The 22,324-nt window shown below is 39.5% G+C and overlaps 2 protein-coding genes across 2 annotated transcripts in view; one reads left to right on the top strand and one right to left on the bottom strand.

Annotated features, from left to right (window-relative positions):
• The window catches only part of NBEA (neurobeachin), a 600,762-nt gene that overhangs the window by 412,931 nt on the left and 165,507 nt on the right, over nt 1-22,324 (top strand). The window contains exon 40 of the mRNA XM_023531608.1: nt 1,003-1,139. Within this exon, the coding sequence (XP_023387376.1) occupies nt 1,003-1,139 (137 nt within the window). The remainder of the gene's footprint in view (nt 1-1,002; nt 1,140-22,324) is intronic.
• On the bottom strand, nt 3,696-4,885 carry MAB21L1 (mab-21 like 1). Its single transcript, XM_011361821.2, has one exon. The coding sequence runs from the start codon at nt 4,838-4,840 to the stop codon at nt 3,761-3,763; it is 1,080 nt and encodes a 359-aa protein (XP_011360123.1). The 5' UTR covers nt 4,841-4,885; the 3' UTR covers nt 3,696-3,760.

Below are 22,324 nucleotides of genomic sequence, written 5' to 3' on the forward strand. Positions count from 1 at the left end.
GCGGAGGAGCGGGTGTCGTTTCTGGCGTCCGTGTCTGCAGTCTCTCAAATCCAGGACAGCCAGGAATGCTTCCCCCTCGGGGCGTCCTAAGGGGCAGTTCAGCGATCTCGTTTGAATTAATATTTCAATATGTGGAATTCGTAATTCTCAGCTTTAACTCAGATCGCAGGAATTTGGAGTAAGCACCTCAGTAGGCACACTTTCTAAAAATAGCTCTTTTTTACTGCATCTTACTTCCTCTAGTTTCAAAAGTTGAGAAGTAGAACTTTTCGGACGCTTTCCTGAGAATCATTTTGTTCAGGTGCCTTACGATTTCATCGCTTTTGACTTATTTTCAGTGAGAACATCACTGCTACGATTTCCGTTATTTTCCACGGAAGAAATGTATTTTACAATGTCCGTGCGTGCACGTAGATATGTGTACGTGGCGCGCCTCAGGACGCCGATATGAATCTCCCTGCAAGAAGCAAACCCCTTAGTTCGGCGGAATTTATACGTTTCGATCCGGTCCCGCTTCACACCCTCCCGCCCAGCCTCGGGGAGCGCTGCTGCCGAGTGGCCGGCTTTACGCGATGACTCGTTCCTAGGGACAATGCTGACTACTGCCTAGGGTCTCTCGGAAAAGTCGGGGTGTTTCACGGGGAATCGGGGCTTTTGGAGTCCGTTCCTCGCTTTTAAGTTGGTTAATACGGCAGCGCGTCAAAAACTATGGAGGATTTCTACGCGGAGGTTGCAAACTTGCTTGCTAAGGGTCACTTATTCGGTACCCTGACTCCTTGGGTTTTCATAGAATTATTTATCTCCAGTCTCGTTGTAAGGTAACGTGTAAAAGCTGAGCAGACGTTATCTCACATGAAAGGAGTTTGCCGCATAGTATAGGCACAATTTTTTTTTTTTTTTTTTTTTTTGCATCTTTAAAAATAAAAACCTGTGGTACCCTTCGGGGAGGGATCCGCAGAGGGTCTGGGGACTCAGCCTGATTGTGGTGCCCTCGTCTTTCAGGCCCAGTGGTTCTCAGCACGCCTGCCCAGCTCATTGCTCCCGTGGTGGTGGCCAAAGGGACTCTCTCCATCACCACGACAGAAATCTACTTCGAGGTAGATGAGGATGATCCTGCCTTCAAGAAGATCGACACAAAAGTGAGTTAAAGTGGTTCCGTGTGCAGTACTGGTGGCTTTGTGGCAGGAAGTGGTTTTCAATTTTGCTTGGTTTTAAATGACAGTGGGGGAGGGGAGCGGATTCCCATCTTTCTCATAGAAAATAAAATGAATGAAATAACACATGCTCTATTTTATGGCACCAGAGACTATATTAAGAATTTTAAATCCTGAATTACCAGAGCAGGAACATGTTAATAGTCTCTCTCTGAGTGCCTTTGTGTGCATTTGGGAAAATTTGGTAGTTAAGCCAATGGCTCCCAAGTCCATGGGGTACAGCATCTCAGTCCCTCTGGGACGACTAGGAAGGGTCTTATGAAATTTCTTATTAAGATCACTTTTGATTTCAAAAAGTGTAGATTGCAGTGTGAATTATTATTCATTGAAAGCTTATAAGGAAACTGCGGGGGAGGGGTACTATTTAGATATAAATTCATCTCCATTATTACATCCATTTTTCATCTCCTGAAATAATGGGTTTAACATCTGAATTTGAGAGGAAGAGAAACTGATTCTCCTCCTCTGAGAAGTTTTGACGTAAAATGTGTATATATAGTGTATACCAGCGCTCAGATATTTAAAGTTTGTATTCTTTTGTGGGTGTGATGCCAGAAAATACATATTTGGACGATTGGAAATGAATATTTATTTGTTTAATATATCTTGTGTAGATTTGAAAACTTGGGTATTAGCAACCTCTGAACTTTCTTCTGAAATCAGTTTTATTGTTGTTTTAACTGCTGTGTTACTGTGCAATTTGTATACTCTTCTGAGGGTAAGAATTCAAGAGCATAAGTGTCACGCTAGATATTCAAAAATCAATTTACAAAGATCTTCCTATAAAGTAGCTTTTAGAGGCCATTATTCTAAAAGAGTCAAAGGCAACTGCTCCTGTAGATCGAGAACTTTATTATCTATATTTAATTTTATGTAGAAATAAAGCATTATAAAGTGCTGTATGCAGAATAGCAATTGAAATTCTAAAATTCACCCCCACCTGAATTAACTAACCACCTTAAGGCCATGGGTGATTAGCCCTTCCCACACTTGTTGACCATTAAAATACTCTGAAGGATAGTTACAGGACTTCTTTCACTTCTGACTTCAAAAGAATTGAATTTTACAAGTGAGTTTGAATGTGATGTATTCGACTTTAAATAATTTAAAGTTTGTTGTCTTTATGCCTTTAGCATTAGCTTGCCCTTACGAAGTAAAAAGGAATTCTAGACTTCTGATTAATCGATTTAGCTAATGGAACACGGTACATAAAATAAGATTTGACATAAAATGGTCAGAAATTATCTTCATTTTATTAACACAGTTTTCATATACAAATTTTGCAATTTTCATTATGACTTTGTTAAGTTCATTTTCTCTGAGTTAGTGTGATTTTTAACTCAGCAGTCTTTACTGCCATGAGGTTTTTCCTTGTATTATCAAAAATGCTACAAAATACTAACCCGGAAGAGCAAGCTCTCGGGGCCAGAATTAAATTGTGTCTGTTATAGAAAGAAATAGTCATATTAGTAAATTAGAAACTGAGAGCGGATCAGTATCCTCTGTAGTTATACAAAAAGAGCTTTTCTCCACCATTGTTATGGTTTTATGTTTAATGATTTCATCAACATGTTTTTCAAAATGTTTAAAATATTCAAGTGGGTTCTATTTTCAAAATGAAACATTTCATCTTTTCATAGAAAAACAATTTAAAGTGAGACACGACAACTTTTATTTTACCTCATTTATTAGCTTCTAATTAAATAAAAACCAGCAACAGAAATTAAAATCTAAATCACAAAAGTAATTATCCAGTGTATTTCAAGTGCATTTTTCAAATATATAATTCAGATATTCAAGCGTTATTATATAAGCTGAATTCAAATTTCTTTGAATATATTTAAATAACATTTCAAGTATATTTATGGAATGTTAGAAATAGAACAAGCAATATATTTGAAACAAAATGTAAACTTTTTAAAGTTCAGACACTCTGAAAGACAGATAAAAGTACCGGGAGGAAATCTACCTTTAAATGGTATCTTCGTTAGTGGAAAATGTCTGGAAGTATCCAAAATGGCAATTTAACTTCTGGTCACCAAATCACAAAACACCAACATCCACACTTCAAAGACAATGTGAGATCACAATATTTGTTACAAATCAAAATATACATTACAGTTTCCTTCAGGTGGCATATCCAAATCGTGTTTACTCACAGACAGATGCACCTAAATCACCAGGATCGCTATAATCCTTTGATAGTTAGGCGGAGTGTTCCCTGCGGTCTTGCATTACAGCCGGGTTGTTTTGCGGGTGTCATTGTGTACTTTTCAAGGGAGATAGGAAATCCTTTGTAAAGCGGTCGTCTAATACTCGTGGGTTTTGGGTTTTCCTTTATCTGCTTCCCCCACTTTTTTTCTCCCCTTAGAGGGGTGGGTGAGATGATGCCTAAACACTGTATTATTATTATTATTATTCCTTTTTAAGGAAGAGATTGTTTGCACGGTCAAGTGGGATCTTGGGTAGGAATCGAACAGGAAGTGTACGCGTAATTCGGACTCTGGGAAGAGTAATCACATTTCGGCCGTTGATTCGATTGTCCTCTAAAGTTTTTCCAAACTTTTCGGGTTGGTGAGGATCTCCCGCGCCAGCCGCCACGTTTGTTTGGCAGCGTTCTCCAGCGCCGAGTGCGGTTTGCCTTGAAACAGATCTAAGTTGGGCAGGAAGTAGTGAGGACACCGCCGGCACTGCAGGCAGGAGATGAGCTGCAGCAAAATGCCGTTGAGCCGATCCCCCAGGCAGGACTCGTCCCAGTCCGACTCCCGGGGATGCTTTTCACACTCGTAGGAAACCAGAGTCTTCATGTGGTAATTGTTGAGGGGCTGGCCGGGCAGTTCCAGGTGGCGGTCCCGTAAGGTTTTGAGGATGGACAGGCATTTCTTTCTGCAGCCCCCCATCTGCAGTCTGTTCTCCGCCTCCGCGAACTGCAGCACCCAGGCGTCGCTCTCGGCCGAGCTCTGCTTGCCGGCCAGGGAGTGGCACTCCTTGGACAAGAGGTTGAACCCTTCCGCTTTGACCTCCGCCACCCGGTTGGGTCCCGGCCAGGGGATGTGGGGAAGTGGCCAGTGGGCAGCACTCCTCGGCCAGATCCCAGTGCATTTAAACGCCGGGGTGATCTGCACCACGTACCGGTCTCGGATGCGCAGTTTCACTTCGCTGGTGTCCGCCACCATCTTTACCACGTCCCGGTAGCTGCATTTGTCCACCGCCTGAGCCACCAGCGTCTGAAACCTGGAGCGGATCTTGCGCGCCGAGAGGTAGCCGGAGGCGGTGATGAATTCCACCCAGAGGGACATGCTCCTCTTGCGCCCGTCGCTCAACTTCAGCACGGCGCAGCCGGGCAGCGAGCCGTCGTCCACGAAGTTGAACACCCCCATCTGGTTCAGGTAAAGCACCACCTCGAACTCGGTGGGGGAGATGACCTCGAGGCCCTCGTAGCGGTTGTCCATCTCGTTGAGGGAGCTGATGAAGCGCGGCTCCTGCACCTCCACCTCCTTGAGCACGTCGGACACGACTTTGCAGACTTCGCGGATCGTCTTGGCGATGGCGGCTTTCCTGGCCTGGCACTTCTCGTTGTAGTACTTGTTCAGATGGTAGACCAGCTTGGCCTGGGCCGCGATCATGTTGGGGCAGAGATCCGGATTGTACACCGGAGTCTCGCAGTAGGCTGTGGGATCCAATGCGGCTGCTGGGGCTGGAGCCAACTTCGTGCAGAAACGGCCCGGCGCGCGCGGCGTCCCCGAACCGGCCCCGACGCGCCGCCGCGGGGGTCCCGGCGGCCGCGGTCCCCTCCCGCGTCCTGGCGCCCCGCCGGCCCGAAAGTGAAAACACTGCTCGCCCCCCTCGCGCTGCCCCTCTTCCTCTTTGAAAGAATCGTGGCGGGAGAGAGAGGCGCGCAGAGATCACCTTCTCAGTTATAAAAAAAGAAAAAAAAAAAAAGAAAAACACACACAAAAGTTGCGTCGAGACCCAGCAAAGCTCTTCCAGGAGGCAAAATAATCAACCCCGTCCGCGTTTATTGACGCTCTCCCGGAATCATTGTGTGTGCAGGACTGTTCATCAGACGGAGGAAGAGTGTGCCGAGTGTGTGTGTCGGGGGTGAGTGTGCGCGTGTCTGTGTCAGGGGAAGCTGCTGTCGGTTTGTCTCAGAGCCCAGATGCACTCGTGTGGAAATTATAAAGGCAGGGCCAGGCAGGCTGGCGGCCAATCGCCACTGGGCTCGTCACGACAGCCTCCTTCAGCTTCAGCCCGGCTAATTAATCCCCCTCAAGGATATAGGCGCACGAGCTAAAGGTAGGAGCTGCTGCCGGCAGAAAGCCGCCCAGGCCGCCTGACAGTTTTGGAAATCGAGAGGACTCTCTCGGCGTTGCTATTACTCGAAGCATATTGACGTTTTGAACAGACTTGGCAAAGTGGGTCTCCTCGGCGCTGAAAAACCTGCCTGTCTCTTTACCTCCGAAATGCAAATACAGGTGTATTAATGGTCGTCCATCAATTAGGGAACTAGATGGGGTTTTCTAAAACAAAAGTCACTAACTCGCGTTTAGAGGAGGATCGTTAATGTCTGTTAACCTGGAGGTCTTTTAAATGCAGGTGGAAAGTTTGCTCTTTCATGTGCGTGGAAGTTGTCTTTACGTGGATTAATACCTGCGTGATTTTCTGGGTGTTCCTATGCGTTAGAATGATTTTTTTTTTAAATGTTATGTAGTGTTTTACCGCTGTTTGCTCCTCATTTGCAGTTCTTAATTGGAATCTGAAAATTACTGCTGAGTCTGTTAGATGTCGTCTACTCCAGTTTAAGTTAAGATGTTTTTTAAAATGTTTAGTACATCCCTCCCCCCACCCCCCATTCACTGGTGTACTTTGTACTTTGGTAGACTTACCCAACACGGCAAGTAGGACAGTAAGCTTTGTATGTCCTGGTAGAAATATTTGAACAACCAGTTATCTGTGTGATGGAGAGATTATTTTAATGTGCGTTAGCTGTATCTCAATATGTGACATTCAAGAGAGATCATAGAGATGAGACCTACTGGCAGATAATGGTCCTGAATACACTCACAGGCTTGGGTTTTCTGGCTTGTTTACAGATGTAAAAATAAGGATATCTCTTCTCTCTTAAGTGTCCTTAGTGGTGACCTGAGACTTCTGATTTCATACTAGTTCATGCGATTTGATTAAGGGAAAATGATTAAGATTTTAAAAGAAAATGAACTTGCAGTCATCAGGGTTTTAAATTTAAATAGCATTTTGGACCATTTTGAAAGAAATCAACATTTCTGAATTTGCAACGTTGAAACAAGAGGGGGAAATTGATTTATATAGAGCTTTTTAATTTTTTTTCTGGTGGTACCAATTGTGTCCTTAATGTACAGGAAAGGAAAGAAATAATACTTAGGGGTTATGTAATGCTTTTAAACCCTAGGCAAATTTTTAATCGCCTACCTTTCATTTATATGCCATCTCTTTCAAATTAAGAACATTTCCAGCAAAATTCTCTAACTCCGGGTAACAGGTTGTAGGCACTTTCTTTCAGATCCACTTTTTAACAAGATCCTGTTCAGAGCTCTCAGGTTTTTTTGCTCAAGGTTTTGATTTGGGGGGTCAGGGTGGGGGCTCACAGGTACAGCACCACACAAAGCCACCTATTATTTACTTTCTCGTGCTCCAAGAGCGATAGATTCCGGTTTAGCTTAAAGCAGTGCATTAGATTTGGGGTTCACGGTACTCATCTGCTCTGACCGCCCCCCCCCACCCCCGCCCCGAAGCTTCCACTCCCTTAGGGGGACCGGGAACACGGGACAGCCCCTCCCCACCTGCCGGCGTTGCGCGTCAACGTACTGCTATCTTTTGGCATTTGGAAAAGGAGGCAAATCAGAGCCGCAGAACCCGCGGCCACTAAGGCGAAGATGTGCCTTGGTCTCTGGAGAAAAGCCCCTCCAGTCCCTCGCCCAGAGCAGGTCCCCGTGGGCTTCCCGTTGGTACTGTCTCTCCCGCTGCTCCGCACTCGGGGCCACCCTGCTTTCCTGCCTCTGCTCGCTCCCTTAGACCTTATTTTTCCTACGAGCGGGTTATTTTAAAGCCTTCCTTGGTGTCCCGGGTTTCCCCCACGACCGTTGCAGGCCCCGGCCTCAGCCCACGCACCCCTCAGCCCCCCGCCACCGCCCAGGCCCACGTGGGGCCGCCGCCGAGCCAGCGCTTCCAGGTCGCCAGCCGTGGGCCCTGTGCGCCCAGCGCGCGCCCTCCCCGGGGTCAAGGCCTAAGTTGCTTGGCCAAGACCTCGCCCCTCGATTTCCTGGGCCACCTGCAAATGCCCCCGGTTGTCGAGGACGCGAGGCAGCCTGCGGCGCGGGGCCCCGGGGCTGCTCCGGAGATCGTGGCGCACCCGTCCAGGCGGGCGTAACGCGAAGGACGCGAGGGGCTCGGGCCGGCCTCGCTGGAGCCAGGCGCGCAGGTGGCGCATCTTCGGGGTTCACTGTGCGGCTTAATTGGGTTAAAGCGGAGCTAAACACCGAAGCACTTTGTGCAAACTAATTGGTGTAACTGGGGCCTTTTCACTAACGATTTGCACTTTGAAGAAGAAAAATGGATGGTGAGAACAGGACCAAGAAGCTCGTTAGTTCTCGAGTGTTTCGGGGAAGTGAAGTCGTTGGGTTTCACGGACCCCGGGACTGTATTTTCTGAGCTGCTCCCTTCAGCACCCGTCACACGGGGAGCTGACAGTGACCTACACGGCACAGGATTCACCCACCCGCTGCTACCGCTGTGGGTGAACTGGGCGCCCCCGGATAACGCTCCAGCGCCAATGCTGCTTGTTGCTGCGACACAGTGATGTCTATTACACCGAACACGTGAAACGAATGGCCTTCTGCAGCTGAGTCTTTCCAAGATCTCAGACACCTCTCACTGTCCAAGGACAAATTAAACCGTTCAGAGGAGTGGGTTTTCTATCCCTTGATTCTTTTTTTTATTGAAATAACCTATAGAGAGGAACTTAAAATATAGAGTATATTTGTGTACATGTGTAATTCATCTTTTTTAAATCAAAGTTTTGGAAGTAGATTTGTTTCGTAGGAGTAACTTATTTAACTATTGTATAGGGAAAAAAATTTTTTGACATATCATTTGACTTATCGAGTTTTTTCAAATGATTATGTAATACAGGGAGATAGCTTAAAGTCAATTCATTTACTTATGTGAAAAGTTTATGAAACAACTTAAATGACACCAATCTTACTTAAATTATTATTATTTTTTAATATAAATATGATCTTGGTCCTTAGTACTGGAATGGAAGCTTGTATGTGTCCCATGCTTGAGGATAGAAATGTTCATTGTTTTCAGTGGTATCCTGTGCAGGCATCTTTGACATGAGCTAATAATAGAATGATAATTGAAGAACACCGACCTAGTTGAAGGGGGAAAAAAAACCCCAAAACACAAGAATCTCATGATTTAATGATAGTTTGAGATGCTTAACGTTTGAATAGTATTTGGAATTTTAAGGTCTAACCAACTTGACTTCATTTCATTTACTTAGTTTACTAGGCAGCCTTGAGTTAAAAGATAACCATTTAGGGAAAAAAATCCAAAAAAGTCACAAGCATGCCATTATCAGAAATTTTAGTACTATTAGTGAATATAAAACAGTTAAATACGGTGATGCTTAATAATGTTTCCTGAAGTGCTATTTCCTAGGAAAGCTATTCCCCCTTCTGTAACCCTAATTAACAGATAAACAAAGTAATGCATAAATAGTCACCTTATTAGGTTTAAAGAAAACGTCTATTATGTTGAGATATGTAGGAATGCAAGGTTTCTGTATTTAAAAAAAAACATTTAAATTACATGTTCATAAATTTAAGCAATTGTGGCCTTTCATCTGGAAAAATGTATCTGTTGGAGGATATGCACACACATGTTAAATGCTCACAAAGATATTGTTTTGTGTTTTTTCATTATCTACTGGCTGCTGGTCTGTTCACAAGTATTCATGAATTTAAAGTTTTATTTTTTTAATATGTGCTTATTACACTTGGGAGATAAAAAGAATATGAAGTTGAGTTTATTGAATTATTTATCCCTGCTGCTGGAGTGGCTTTGAAGGCTCATTTTAAGCATCTGATTTCTCCCCCCACCCTCTTCTTTTTTTAAATGCACCCAGGCTATTTCATCTGTTTCATTCTGCCAGACACAATATATTTCTTTTTTTTACACTAGAGAAATTAAAGACAGATATTTGTGCAGGGTTTTCTTTATGTGTCACATTAAATAAAGTAAAATACAGAGAGTTTTTCTGGTAATCCACTTTGATGGCATCTATACCTTTCTTCCTGTTGTGACTCCTTGTACAAGAACACTTGAAACAAAGTAGCTTGAGAGCTTCAAAAGGTTCAATGATTTCTTAAAACGATTATTTTATATTTTAATATCAGGTTTATAACAAAGTAAAGCAGAGGATTGAGGTCATTGTTTGCACAATGTTGACCCTACTTTATTTCTTCAACCAGAGCATCCTGATAATTGGTGGTTGATTTTTAAAAAAATTATTTCCTTAATTCTTCACTTGAGTGGTCAAGGCGGTTGCCTCAGTTTTCCTCATCCCCATAGGACATGACGATCTCGTCACATTCGTAGTGGGGGATGCTTTTATTTTTCCTGCAGTGTTGCTTAGTAAACTTGTTCTCGGCGCTGAGAAACGTTGAAGAGAAAGTAACTTTCAGATTAAAGCTGGAAGTCAGATGTCTACCTTATAAGAATTGCCACTACCGCTAGATCTGCAGGTTTGAGGTGATTCTGGATAACTGTCTATAAAACTTTTTTTTTGGGTAGAAAAACAAATTTAAAACCTGGATTATTTAGATAATTGTCTCAGTTCCCTAACTTCATTTGATTGTGCACCCAGAGGCACAGGATGTGTTTAGTTGCATCTGTAAACAGAAAAATTGGAGGGGGAGTTATCAACGAAAATGTTTTCTTATTGCTCAAAATCAGTGTGATCTAACCCTTTCCAAACATTTAAAGATAAGGGGGCTAGTCATTCATTCATTGTTTTGGCAGAAGTGTTGATTCCAATATTCCAGTTCTTCATAGACCTTTCAGAGAGTCCCTGTTATCTTTGTAAACTATAAAACTTATATTACTATTGTCAGATTTTAGCTAATATTTTCCATAGGGATATTATAGACATATTCTGACAAGATAAACGGGCTCATGTGATTCTTTTCTATATGGAAAAAAAATGAAAACTTAGATATTCCTTAACCTGTAACTCACAGGGACTTACACATATTTGCATATGCGACTACATCCTTGGCACTCCTAATACATCAGAGTTTTATTGCTCTTAGAGAAAACAATGGAATCAGAGGTGATTAGTGTCTGTTAATCTGTACATCTGTGGTGGGTCACCCAGGACCGTATAGCTCTCATTACTGTCCCATACTGTCTGTGATTAAGCCACTGAAAATATTCAACATGACCTTGAGACTAAAGTATGATATGGATGGAGATAATCAACTTCCAGCGATTGCATGCTTAAAATAACCTTTCCTATTTCTAATTTACAGGTTTGCCGCTTATTTTTTTAATGAACAAAGCAATTCTTCTAAACTAGAATTTAGTTTTTTAATGATCAGTAACTGGAGTAATAATTCAAAAGAAAATTACATTAAATAAAAAAGGTATTATCTTTTATCACGTATATTATATGCAATAAAATAAATGATTTACAGAAAAAGAAAATTAGTTTATAAATAGGAATTTCCTTGAGAGCTTTACATGTAGATATGGCGATTGCAACATTGTCTGAGAATAGACCACCTAAATATTTCATTTCCACTTATGTATGATTATTTTCACTATTCTAATAAAATGCATTTTATTATAACACTGTATTATTTCTTGAAAGCACAATTTTTCCACGTAATGATGTGTCAAAAATATCGAGTCAAAAATACTAAGAAGTAGTTAATACTTTTAAATCTATATGTTTCATCGTTTTATCTAACCATCTAGATCAAATAAAAACATAAAGCATAAAGAGGCTGGAAGACATAGCGTTTCTAATAAAAAGTTGTGAATCCACCAAAATAAAAAGTAGAGCTTTTTTATTTTTATGTGAAATACAAAAAGTCAAGTTTATTGGTCTAATTTGTATGCAGTTTTATCTTACTCTATGATTATTTCATATGAATGTACCATTCTGTGAATTCTGACAGATATATACAGTCATATAGCATTAAGTCTGGCACAGACATAGACAATTTCTATTGCCACAGAAAAGTTTCTTTATGCCCCAGTTTAATTTTTTATTTTGTAAGTTTTATGATTCACTTATAAATGTCTGAGTATTTAAGTTTTATATCAAAAAACTTTAAACTGTAAACACCTTTATTCCCCCGTTATTTATTACTTTATCATGCTTCTAATTTAAGACCAGTTTTAATCAGAGAGCAGCACTGAAGTAGAGGCATAATATAAAATGATATTTCGGATACACAAACAATAGGTTTACAATTGCTTGGCAAAAGATGCGTTTTCAAAGGAACTGCTAATATTTGTTATGTTAGCATGAATGTAGGTATTAGACTTGTGAATATAGTTTACAGTTTACACGTCAAAATATTAAGAAAAGGGTTCTTTATATAAGATAGCAACATATGAGGCATATGTGTAATGATCCTGGCTTTATGTCACTAGAGAAATAAATCTCATCTCAATATTTAAATTACATTTTGCTTTGACAGTTTCAGTAAATTAATCCTTCCTTTGAGTGTTGGGGGACAAGGCCAAGAAGTTTAGTAGAGCTAATATTAATTAATATATACGTATTCTGGGAACATATGCTTCTAATCCTAATTTTGTGCAAATATACATTGTCATTTAGATTTAGATGATTATAAATAACTCCAAAGATTCTTAAATTGTAGGAGTGTAAATACGTTTAATGAGAATGATGCTCTTCCAAGTATTTTGCCTTTTTTACAACCTGGAATGGTATAACTAGTCTTCTGTTTCTTCCCCCAAGATATAAAATTATTTAAATGCTTTCCGTGTTTTTATTTGGCAATTACGATAGAAATTTTAATGTTATGCATGCTTACAGGCCTATTAAGAAAGAAATTATTGCTTTCTTAATAATCTTAAATCATTTTTAGGAAGTATACTCTTTTTATGGTTTGCAAAATAGCCTATGTATACAGGCTGTATGTACACACACACACACGCGCGTACACACACACACACACACATGCACAAACCCCAGTGTTTCAGATAGTAAAAGATTGAATTGGCCTCTATACATTTTTTATGTTAACTTGTTAAAAGGAAATAGCCACTAAATATAGGATTCTTGTTGCCACCAGAATGTAATATCACCTCTGCAAGATTGTTTCATAATAACCCTTAGACGGTTCAATAATACTTTAAGAGACTGCAGCTAAATGGATTTTTAAAATCACTGGAAATTTCGACAGTATTTATCCAGTCACATACTATGACAGTTTTGAATGTCACAAACTTTTCATTGTGAAATTGGTAAGTTTTAACATCGCTAGCCCTTCTATCTTTATAAATAAAAATCTATCGCTGAGCCATTCACATACATAATGTGCACCTTCACTCATTTAAAATTGTGTTTTATCTACTTTTTTGCAACAGACCAAGGTTACATTTTTTTTTTTTCAACCTCAACGTGTATTTTATTAGCAAATCACATAACTCACTGGGGCAAAAAAAAAGAGTGAATTTCTTTTGGTTTTGGTGTTTTTGCTTTTTGTTGATGTTGGTTTTTTTTCTTTTACTAGCGAATTCAGTTCTTCATTTGTTGTGCTTTCCACGCTGCATTAGCACAGTTTTCCCCTGTGTGCATCTGCCAGTGTACAATTTAGCCACGGGCATCTGTAGACCTTGTGGTGATCAGTATGGCAGGCAAAAGCCGTATGTGTTTAAATAAAAAAAAAAAATCTCTTTATTTTATTTGCTGTTTTAACTGGATGGATAACTTTTGTGCCTCAAGACAGAAGAAGAAAAAATACAGAAATAATTAATTGCCTGTATTCTTGAGGCAGCTTCATTTCCCCCTCCAATATGGAATGCTTGTCAGCTTTCCTGATAAATGACTGCATGTATTTGCATAGATTTTACATTAACACAAAAATTAGTTTTATTTGTGGGAAACTAGTTTACATAATAATATAAAACCTAGTGTTATTGATTATGTTTCCAAATATTGATGATTTTTTCAAGGGATTGTAGCATTCTAATTTTTCAAAGATCTGATCTCCCTATTTCTTGATTTAAACTTTATTTTGCTTTATATAGGTTTTTATTAACGAGACAAACATCTATAAAAGTTTAAAGTTTTAAAAATTCTTTTCTAGATATATTAATCACAGCTATTTCAGACCTCTCACGTGGTTAAAATATTCTAGTAGCTCTCATGTGGTTAAAATATTCTTATTTTAAATGTTTGGCATGGAATATTTTAAAATACTTATTATCAGTTATATATACCTCAAAGAGTTGGAGTAATGTATCTCTGTGGATGATTTAAAATTTCATATTCATGTTATCAAAAGGGTGGATACTATATTGGGTGTGCTTAGTCTTTGGATTTACTCATTGTTTACAGCTAAATTTAGAATATGTCTGAAAATTATTTTCTCCATCTTCAATCTGTTTTCTTGAATATACCTAATCAATTGATCATCCTAATCCAGCCTTGAAAAAAAAAAACACTCTGCTGGAGCTATTTGGGTGCTGAAAACAATCCTCCCTCTCTAAGTGGCAGGCAGTAGATATTTATTCGTACTTTAATCTGGCATCTTGTTGTCTAGAGGCAACCTGCTAATTATGTGCTATCATTGTATTATCCATGTTACAGAAGATTCAAATATGTTCACTGCTGTTATTTACATCACAAATCTTTTCATAAAATACACTTGATCCTCAAGAAACCTACCATACTTAATGGCAACCTAAACCAAGAGTGTCTCTGCCACTTCTTGATTCTGGGACACCCTGGGTGCCAGCTGTCACAGCTCAGCTAATGATGACAAATGCCCCTCTCTATGCAGATTGCAGAGCTCACAGGCTGCTGTGAAAGGCAACCAGATTACCTTTCTTCAGAGAGTAACTTAACCTTTTAAACTCATGTCAGAATGAAATGATCAGCTGTGATAGTTTCAATATCTGTATCTTTAAAAAAATATATCAAAAAACAAACTCACTTTTTTTTGAATTTCCAAATTTTTGTATAGTTTCCAAAGCTTTACTCTTGAATGCTATAATATTCTTGAATGAGAAACTCTAGGTAAGATATACTTCATAACCACACTGGAGTGTGTATTTGAACTCTGCGTATAACTCAGGTAGTGTGAATTATTGAGAAAATTACCCCAATTGTTCAGGCCAGAAAATAGGCTGGTGAAATTTTGGGATAAAATGTATTCTTTCTTTCTCTTCAGCTCAATGTTAAAACCTCTATTCTCCTGCTGTGCGATAGGTCCAGCCTTTTACAAATAAATGGTTATATTATATCTTTAGGATTCCGTGGATTATTCCAAAATGACTTAGAGAACAATTGTTGCTAATAATTGTCTTCTCTGTTTTCAAACTTGAGCGTTAGTTTTAAGTTATTAATTTGTTCTGTTGGAATCTGTTACTGTGTTCTGATGCATATATACCTACGTGGATTATTAAAAATAATAACCAATACTGGTAACCATAATGTAATGCAGAATGACAAATTGCTTATTTAATGAGGTAATGCTTTACAATCGCAATGTTATTTTTAATTTACAAAATATTTTACACGCATTAATACATTTGATAGTTAAAATAATTTTTTGAGTTGAGAGAAACGAGTGATAAGAATGGAGACCACTACTTAATGAGAATTGAATCTATTTTAATCTTCACAACAAATACTAGTTTTTTAATTGTAAATAAATTTAACATTGAGCTGATAATTGTAAATATCATTTACAATTAAAGAGACCGAGGTTTAGACAGATTGGTTGTGTAACAAGGGTCATGCTAGTAATTGCAGACCTAGGTCTGTCTTACTGCGGCTGCTCTTAGCACTACTGTAGACCATATGTGCGGAGGCGCGTGCGTGTGTGTGGTTATGCACGAATGCATGCGAGTGTGTCCTGTCTGTACCCCGAATAACCTTTAGCGACTGCTACTAGGATATAAGTAAGTGTTATTCCGAAAAGAAACTACAGGCTGACATTTACATTAAGAATGTGATCGTGCTGACATTTACATTAAGAATGTGATCGTTTGATGAGTCATACAGATTAAGTTCTTTATAGGAGGTTTTTAATTAAGCAAATGTTGAGACCCTTTTTATGTTATAAAGTTTTATTTTATGATAATGTAGCGATCTATCACATAGGGAGACACTGTTGAGGAAATATATGTACTAGTTAATGAATAGTAAATTGGATTAATTCACCTGAAGAACCACTTCATTGCAAAACCTAAGATTAATGGGCTATACGTTTGTAAAAGTGATGAAGAGAAATAATTACTCCAGCAATTACTTGAACAAAATATGTATAGATTTTTCTTCTTTGTACATCGTCTTACTCTCTGACATCCATGAGTTAGTTATACAAGCTGCAATATTGTCCATCTTTCAGTTCAAGACACACTGAAAACTCTCTTATCATGAATTTAAGTGCAGTCATTTCTAAGAAAGTTATGTGAATGCCAGTTGTTTTTTATTCCTTGCTATTTTTTTTTTTTTTTGGTACAGACACTATACAATATGAGGATGTTTTCAATGATACCTCTGTTTGTGTTGTAAATGCTCTATTTTTATTGTAATTATAGAAATCTACTTATAATTAACGATCAGTACTAATGATTAATAAGTTGTAAATATTCTACCATATGTAAAAATTAGGTAGAATTTACAGTGAACATTTTATCAAGGTGTATCATGTAATTAGTGCTGGGAAGAAGAAACGAATTCCGCTTCGTGAGTCAGACATTTTATCTCAGGGCAGGAGGAGAATAATGCAACTGCCTCATTAACTGTCTGAATCTTCTCTGGAATGTTGCTAAGGAATAGTCGTCCAACGTCTGCTCTTACCTCCATCGATGAGAAATTCATTATCTGCTCAGATAGCTACTTACACTTATAGGCAGCTCTGATGGTTAGAAAGCTCTTCCTGGTATTGAACCCAATCTTTCTTTTTGAAATTTTCATCTCTTGGTGCCTATTTTTCCTCCTTCTCGGTAGTCTTAGCCTTTTAGCAAATATAAATCCTTTAAATTCAGTATTTAAGATGTCAAATTGAATATGCTCTCAGCTTTCAGCCATTTTACCTGTAGCATATTTTAAGCCATCTCGCCATTCAGGACCCCTTCTCCTACATCATTTTCTTCAGATATAGCGCCTGGAATTCATTACTCCCAGAATGGATTTGCGACTGTAGAGAGACCTCTGAGTGAAACCTGGTCATATTAGTTTCTGGGGGGTAATGCCTTCACAACACTGTTGACAAATGTTGAGCTATGTGTCAAACTAGTATCTTATTTATTTAAATATATGTTACTGGGGTACTAACTACATGACTTTTCGATATCACCAACTCATTTTATCTTGCTCTTTTTAGCTATTTTTTTCCATGGTTTGACTTATATCATAACAAGGTATGTTATTGTTTTGAATACATACTAATAGTAATAGGCATGATAGTTCTTCCTTAAAATTTGTCATAGGCTACATATATATCATCCATAGCAAAACGGAATTTAACTGTAATGAATTTACTGGTTTTGCTCAGCCTACGTGTATAAAGAGGCTAATCCACTTAATAAGATCGTTGATAGTTAAATTCGCTAAATATTCCACAGACTTTATATAGTTTTCTTTTTTTTTTTTGCCATACATTTGAAATACTACTTTTTCGTGGCTTTATCAAATTATATAACTGTTCAGTCCCATTTGGTATGAAGAGTATATACTTTTTATATTTTGTCATCTTTATCAATTTTGCTTTGTCAACGTTTTGCCAGCAAATGGAATCTATAAGTTTCTCATATGCTAGAACAATGCACAGAAAAAAACTAATAATACAGGTGTTCATAGAGTCTTATAATATTTTTTGGAATAATTTTCATATCGCTTCATTAATATTTTTATTTTTTGATGATATTAATTTCTAAATGATTTAGCATGAGCGGAGGTAAATGTTTTTTAAAAGTGATAATATTTAGTAAGATGAAATCAGTGTGAAAACTTTTTATCAAGCTAAAGTAGTCTCACCAATCAGAGCCTATTCTACTCTATAGTTTTCTTCAAAAGCGATGCCTAGAACTTATACACAGTAACCCAGAGCAAGTCGGTGGATACGGAGTAAAGACGCCTCCTCTAAAAGAAGACGCTGCTGGAAAAACATGCTCAGAACATTAAGTAGTTAAAGGTGACCAGTATTAAGTAAGTAATTGATAAAATACAAAATGCACTTCTTTTACTTATGTCACTATGAGTTGTAGAAAAGAAAGCATTTATTAACTTTTTGTTACTGTGTTATTTATTTTAAAGCCTTAAATTTCTGTAAGTGTAGGCACATGTTTTCATTTGCCAAGTTTTTTTTTCTAAGTGAGGATATTTCATTAACACTTTATTTACTATAGCTGTGACATCTAGGTAATAAAACACAAAGACAGCTTGCCTCAGATTTGGCTTTTTTGCGGTTTGTGTTTTGAATGGAGAATAAATAAGTCCAGTGCTTTTACAAAAGAGACATTCTCAAGTGAGGAGCTGCTCCATCTGTTTCATCCGGTGGCTTATGCAATAAGAAGTGTTATCACATGAATCTGAATGCACAGGCAGTTGTTTCATGAACTCTGTCTGGGCTTCGAGGAGTTTATAAGTTGCCTGTTCTATTGTATGTCAGTCCCAGCTGACCGAAGTGCATTCTGCTGAGCATATTTGAGGGATAATTAGATCTAATGAAGCTTGGAACACAGCTAATTCTCTAAATGATTTATTCTTAGAGTCTTGTCTGATTCCCAAGAATTCTCCAATTCATAATCTATGACACTTATTTTTTTTCCTGACACTGTTGATACGGCTACTCTATTTTTATGGTTGTTTGATGGGCATTAAAAATAAATTAGGTATTTGAAATGCCGAGAAACATATTTCAAAGTAAAAGTTTAGATTATTCGTTAGTCCCCTGGGTTGAGGGCAATGCCAGTTCTTCGCCATCTTTTGTTTTTGCTTACGGCTCAAATGTTGATGGCACTTGAGAACAGATAATGGGGTAGAAAACATCAAGTGAAAAGAGCCTCTTTAGAAAATGTACCACTGGGAAATAAAACCTACAAGCAAAATATTTAAAATTATTAATGGATGATTTCTATGTCTGAATTAGGTTTACCAAGGAAATCAGAAGATTTTTCTTAGGTCCTTATGAATAGGCTTCATGCTTCAAAGCTGTTTCATTAATATGGCTTCACTGTCCCAGCAGTGCTGGGAGTGACATTTCTCTACATGCCCTCACCACGTAGTCGGTGATTCGGTGGCCTGTAACACTTTAAATCCCATCGACTTGCTTTCCTTTCCTGTTATCACTGTTCCAGTGAGTGGCACTTCTCTTGTGCAGGTTAAGATCCGGTAGCTTACTGAGGGCATACTAGAATGAGGACAGACACAGTTGCCGACAAAAGAAGCCTATAACTTTATTAAACCTTGCACTCAGTAAATAAGGTACCGAAGTCTCTTCGTGTGGGTACTTTTTGTAACCTACGTCCCATTTGGTCTCCTGTTGTCTAGAAACTGTGGCGGAATCCTCTAAGAATTGTGACTTTAACCTGTCGATCCCAATATTTAATATTCGCCATACTCTAGAACCCAGATATAAATACCTTAAGGGCAAGTACCACTTTATTAGATGCACAGAAATACCTAAAATAGTGTAGATCACCAACTCCGAGTACTGACCTTGGAACTAGTTGAAGCCTCGATTCTCATTACAAGATATTTAATGCTGCTGCTGATAACTACAGTCTTAACTGTGAACCCTGACCTGCACATTGCTCTTCCTCAGATTCTACCCTCTGCTTGAAAAGCAGCTAAACATTCAAATAGCACATCTCAGAATCTTGAAGGAAAAAAGTTGTGGGTCATTGTTATTGCTTGGGTTTCAAGAACGTCTTTTTTATTAGTGAATTTTTACATCTTTAAATGTGACAAAGAATGAAGCTGATAAAATTAGTTACTATCGAGTTTTTATTATGTGCCGGGTACTGTGCGATGTGCTCCATCTGTATTACTGTCCCTTCATCCTCTCAATGTCACCATGAAGTAGATCCTGCTGCTGTCATTTCGTCATTAAGATACTCGGACACAGAGAAGTCAGGCGGCTGCTCTAAGTTCACAAAGCTAGGAGTTTGCAGAGCTGAGGATTTTCAGCCAGCCCTTTGGCATCCAGACTCCTTAGTCATGACACTAAACTTATCTTAAGTTTTCTCACCTATAAAATAGGGATAATAATATCTACATCAAAGGATCGTTGCATGCGTTCAGTGAATTATCGCACATCAAAATCAGAATTTTGTTTCAGCTAGTATTACCCAAGTCCATACAGTAGCCGCAGAGCTAGGATTTAAATCCAACATTTTCTGTCTCTAGACCCCTGAGCTTATTTTGCACAGTGCCTAGGTGAATCTCTGTTGAATGAATAATTGAATAAGTATCATCTGCCCTGTATTTCCCAATGGAAGAATTTGTTAATTTTGCTGGTCGTTTTGATAGCATCGAGCAGATACTCGATGGTGAATGAATGAATAAATGATTGTTCAGCCTCTACTTCCCAATAAAACACATTAATGAATCCCAAACTTATATCTGCAGCCAAGACCTCTCCCCTCAACATCAAGCTCATTTATCCAGCTGTCTCCCCCGCACATTCTCACATCTGGAAGATGCATAGCAAACATAACATACCCAAACCTGCCCTCCACGCTCCTCCAGCCTGCTCCTCCAGCCTGCTCCTCCCGTGCCTCAGTAAATGGCAACTATTTTTTTCCAGCTGCTTAGGCCAACAGCTGGGCTGCCATCTTTGACTCCTGTCTTGTTTTCATACCCCAATGGCCAGCTCATCAGCAAAATCTTCCAGAATCTGCCCACCACTCACCAACTTTGCCGCTTCCATCCCGGTCAGGTCGCCACCATCTCTTACGTGTACCATTAGTTGTCCAAGAGGTATCCTAACCGCATGGAGGTCGAAGTCCAAGGTCAGTACTCTGCCTTAGAGCCATTCCTGCAGCTCTCGTGCACTCCTTTGTCAACACAGCAGCCAGAACGATTCGTTAAAGTAAAAGAAAATCAGATTGTGCCACCTTTAAGTTCGGAATTCCCTAACGGGTTCCCATCTCAGAGTAAAAGTCTAAATCCTTAAAGTCACTTAGCAGACCTGCAATTGACACTTTTCCGCCGTGGTCCCCACCAACCCTTCTGACACCACCTGCCACCCTCACTGTTGCTTCGTCTGTGCTGAGCGCCGTGGCACGCGCTCACATTAGGGTCTGTGTGCTTGCCGAGTCCCCTGTGGGAACTCTGTCCTCAGTATCTACGTGACTTTTTCCTCACACCCTTCAGGTGTTTACCCTATCGAAAATGGCAGTACACCCCACCGGACTCTCTCTATTCCCTTCTCTGCCTCCCCCCCCCCAAAACATATGATTATCTAACATGTTTTTAGGTATTTATCATGATTAATGTCTCTTCCCCAATTTAAGTATAAGCTCTCAGTGAGGGCAAGGGTTCTGTCTCTTCACTGCTGCACATCCAGAGTCTGAAATAGTGCCTGGCTTATAGATAGTACTCGACAAGACCTGTTTAAATGAAGGAAGGCAGAAAGGAAAGGAGGGAGAGGTGAGGAAAGAAAAGGAAGGAGAAAGATAGGGAAGCCGGAGGGAAGGCAAGGAGGTAATCAGGTGATTCTGCTGAATATTATGTTTGTAGTAATGCTATTGTAACTGCACTTGAGGTTATTTTAATCTCGTAATTCACAAACCATCATGGCCTCTTGACATTATGACCTCCTCCTCTTTTTTGGAATATCTTCTCTTAACAAAAATATTAAGCTATTTAACACGTATTCTCTGCATGACCCCATGCTAAAAACCTGACGGATGCAGCTAAAAACCTGACGTATACTGAGTAGGACTTTTCCCTACAGCCCTAGAGTTGGCATCTGGAGCATCCACTATCTCATTTTCTAAAGAGCTGAGAACAATTAGAGCTAGACAATGGAGCATACATTCCAGTTGGGAGACACTAAATTAACAAGTAAACACATAAGCAAGTAGAAAATATGTAGCCTGTCAGGTGGCGATAAGTGCTCTGAGGGGTAGGTATTACTATTTCATTTTTAGAGATAAAAAGTGAAGCTTAGGAAAGTTATTTAAGGTCCTCTAGCTGGAGCCAGGACTTAAAGCCATTTTTGGTGACTTCAACATCCATACGTTTAACTATTAGGTTCTACTCACTACTGCCATTCATTGTCCTGTTTGCCTCTTACTCCACTGAATGATTTTTACCATTAACTTGACGTCTTTCTTCTATAACCCCCTAAACATGAGTTTACTGTTGAACTTCTCGTCTTACAATTAGTACTATCTATATTGAATTATCATCTCTATGTAGGTGTGTCACAAATCTATACCTCTCTGTTCGTTCATCGTTGTCATTTTCTACTTCCTGGTGAGTCTTTCCCAAATCGATGTGCCTGTCCTCTCCATGTTGTTGTACCTCCTTCCCCTCACGTAGAAGTCAGAGGCTTTTCTTGACGGCTGCTCTCTCTCATTTCTCTCTTTGTTTCTGTCATCGGCCTGAGCCATTGTTATAACTTCAGGGACTTGACATCTTAGTCATTATTGACGCCTCCCTCACCTGTTGCTGCTGCTTCTCTACCACCCCATGCCCTGTTTACCACCAAGCCTTGCGAATTCCCATTCTTTCCCAGATCTTTCACGTATATTCTGTCACACCCACCACCGTCGCCTCATTCAGGTCTTTAACACGTGGTTACTGGCCTGTGGCTCCCTGTTTCTGGCCCGTTATGAAGACGGCTGCT

This window comes from Pteropus vampyrus, unplaced genomic scaffold, assembly GCF_000151845.1.
Source record: "Pteropus vampyrus isolate Shadow unplaced genomic scaffold, Pvam_2.0 Scaffold71, whole genome shotgun sequence".
NCBI classification, from domain to species: domain Eukaryota; kingdom Metazoa; phylum Chordata; class Mammalia; order Chiroptera; family Pteropodidae; genus Pteropus; species Pteropus vampyrus.

Excerpts from the sequence above, each read along its gene's own strand:
- MAB21L1 (XM_011361821.2), bottom strand. The coding sequence starts at position 4,840 with ATGATCGCGGCCCAGGCCAAGCTGGTCTACCATCTGAACAAGTACTAC.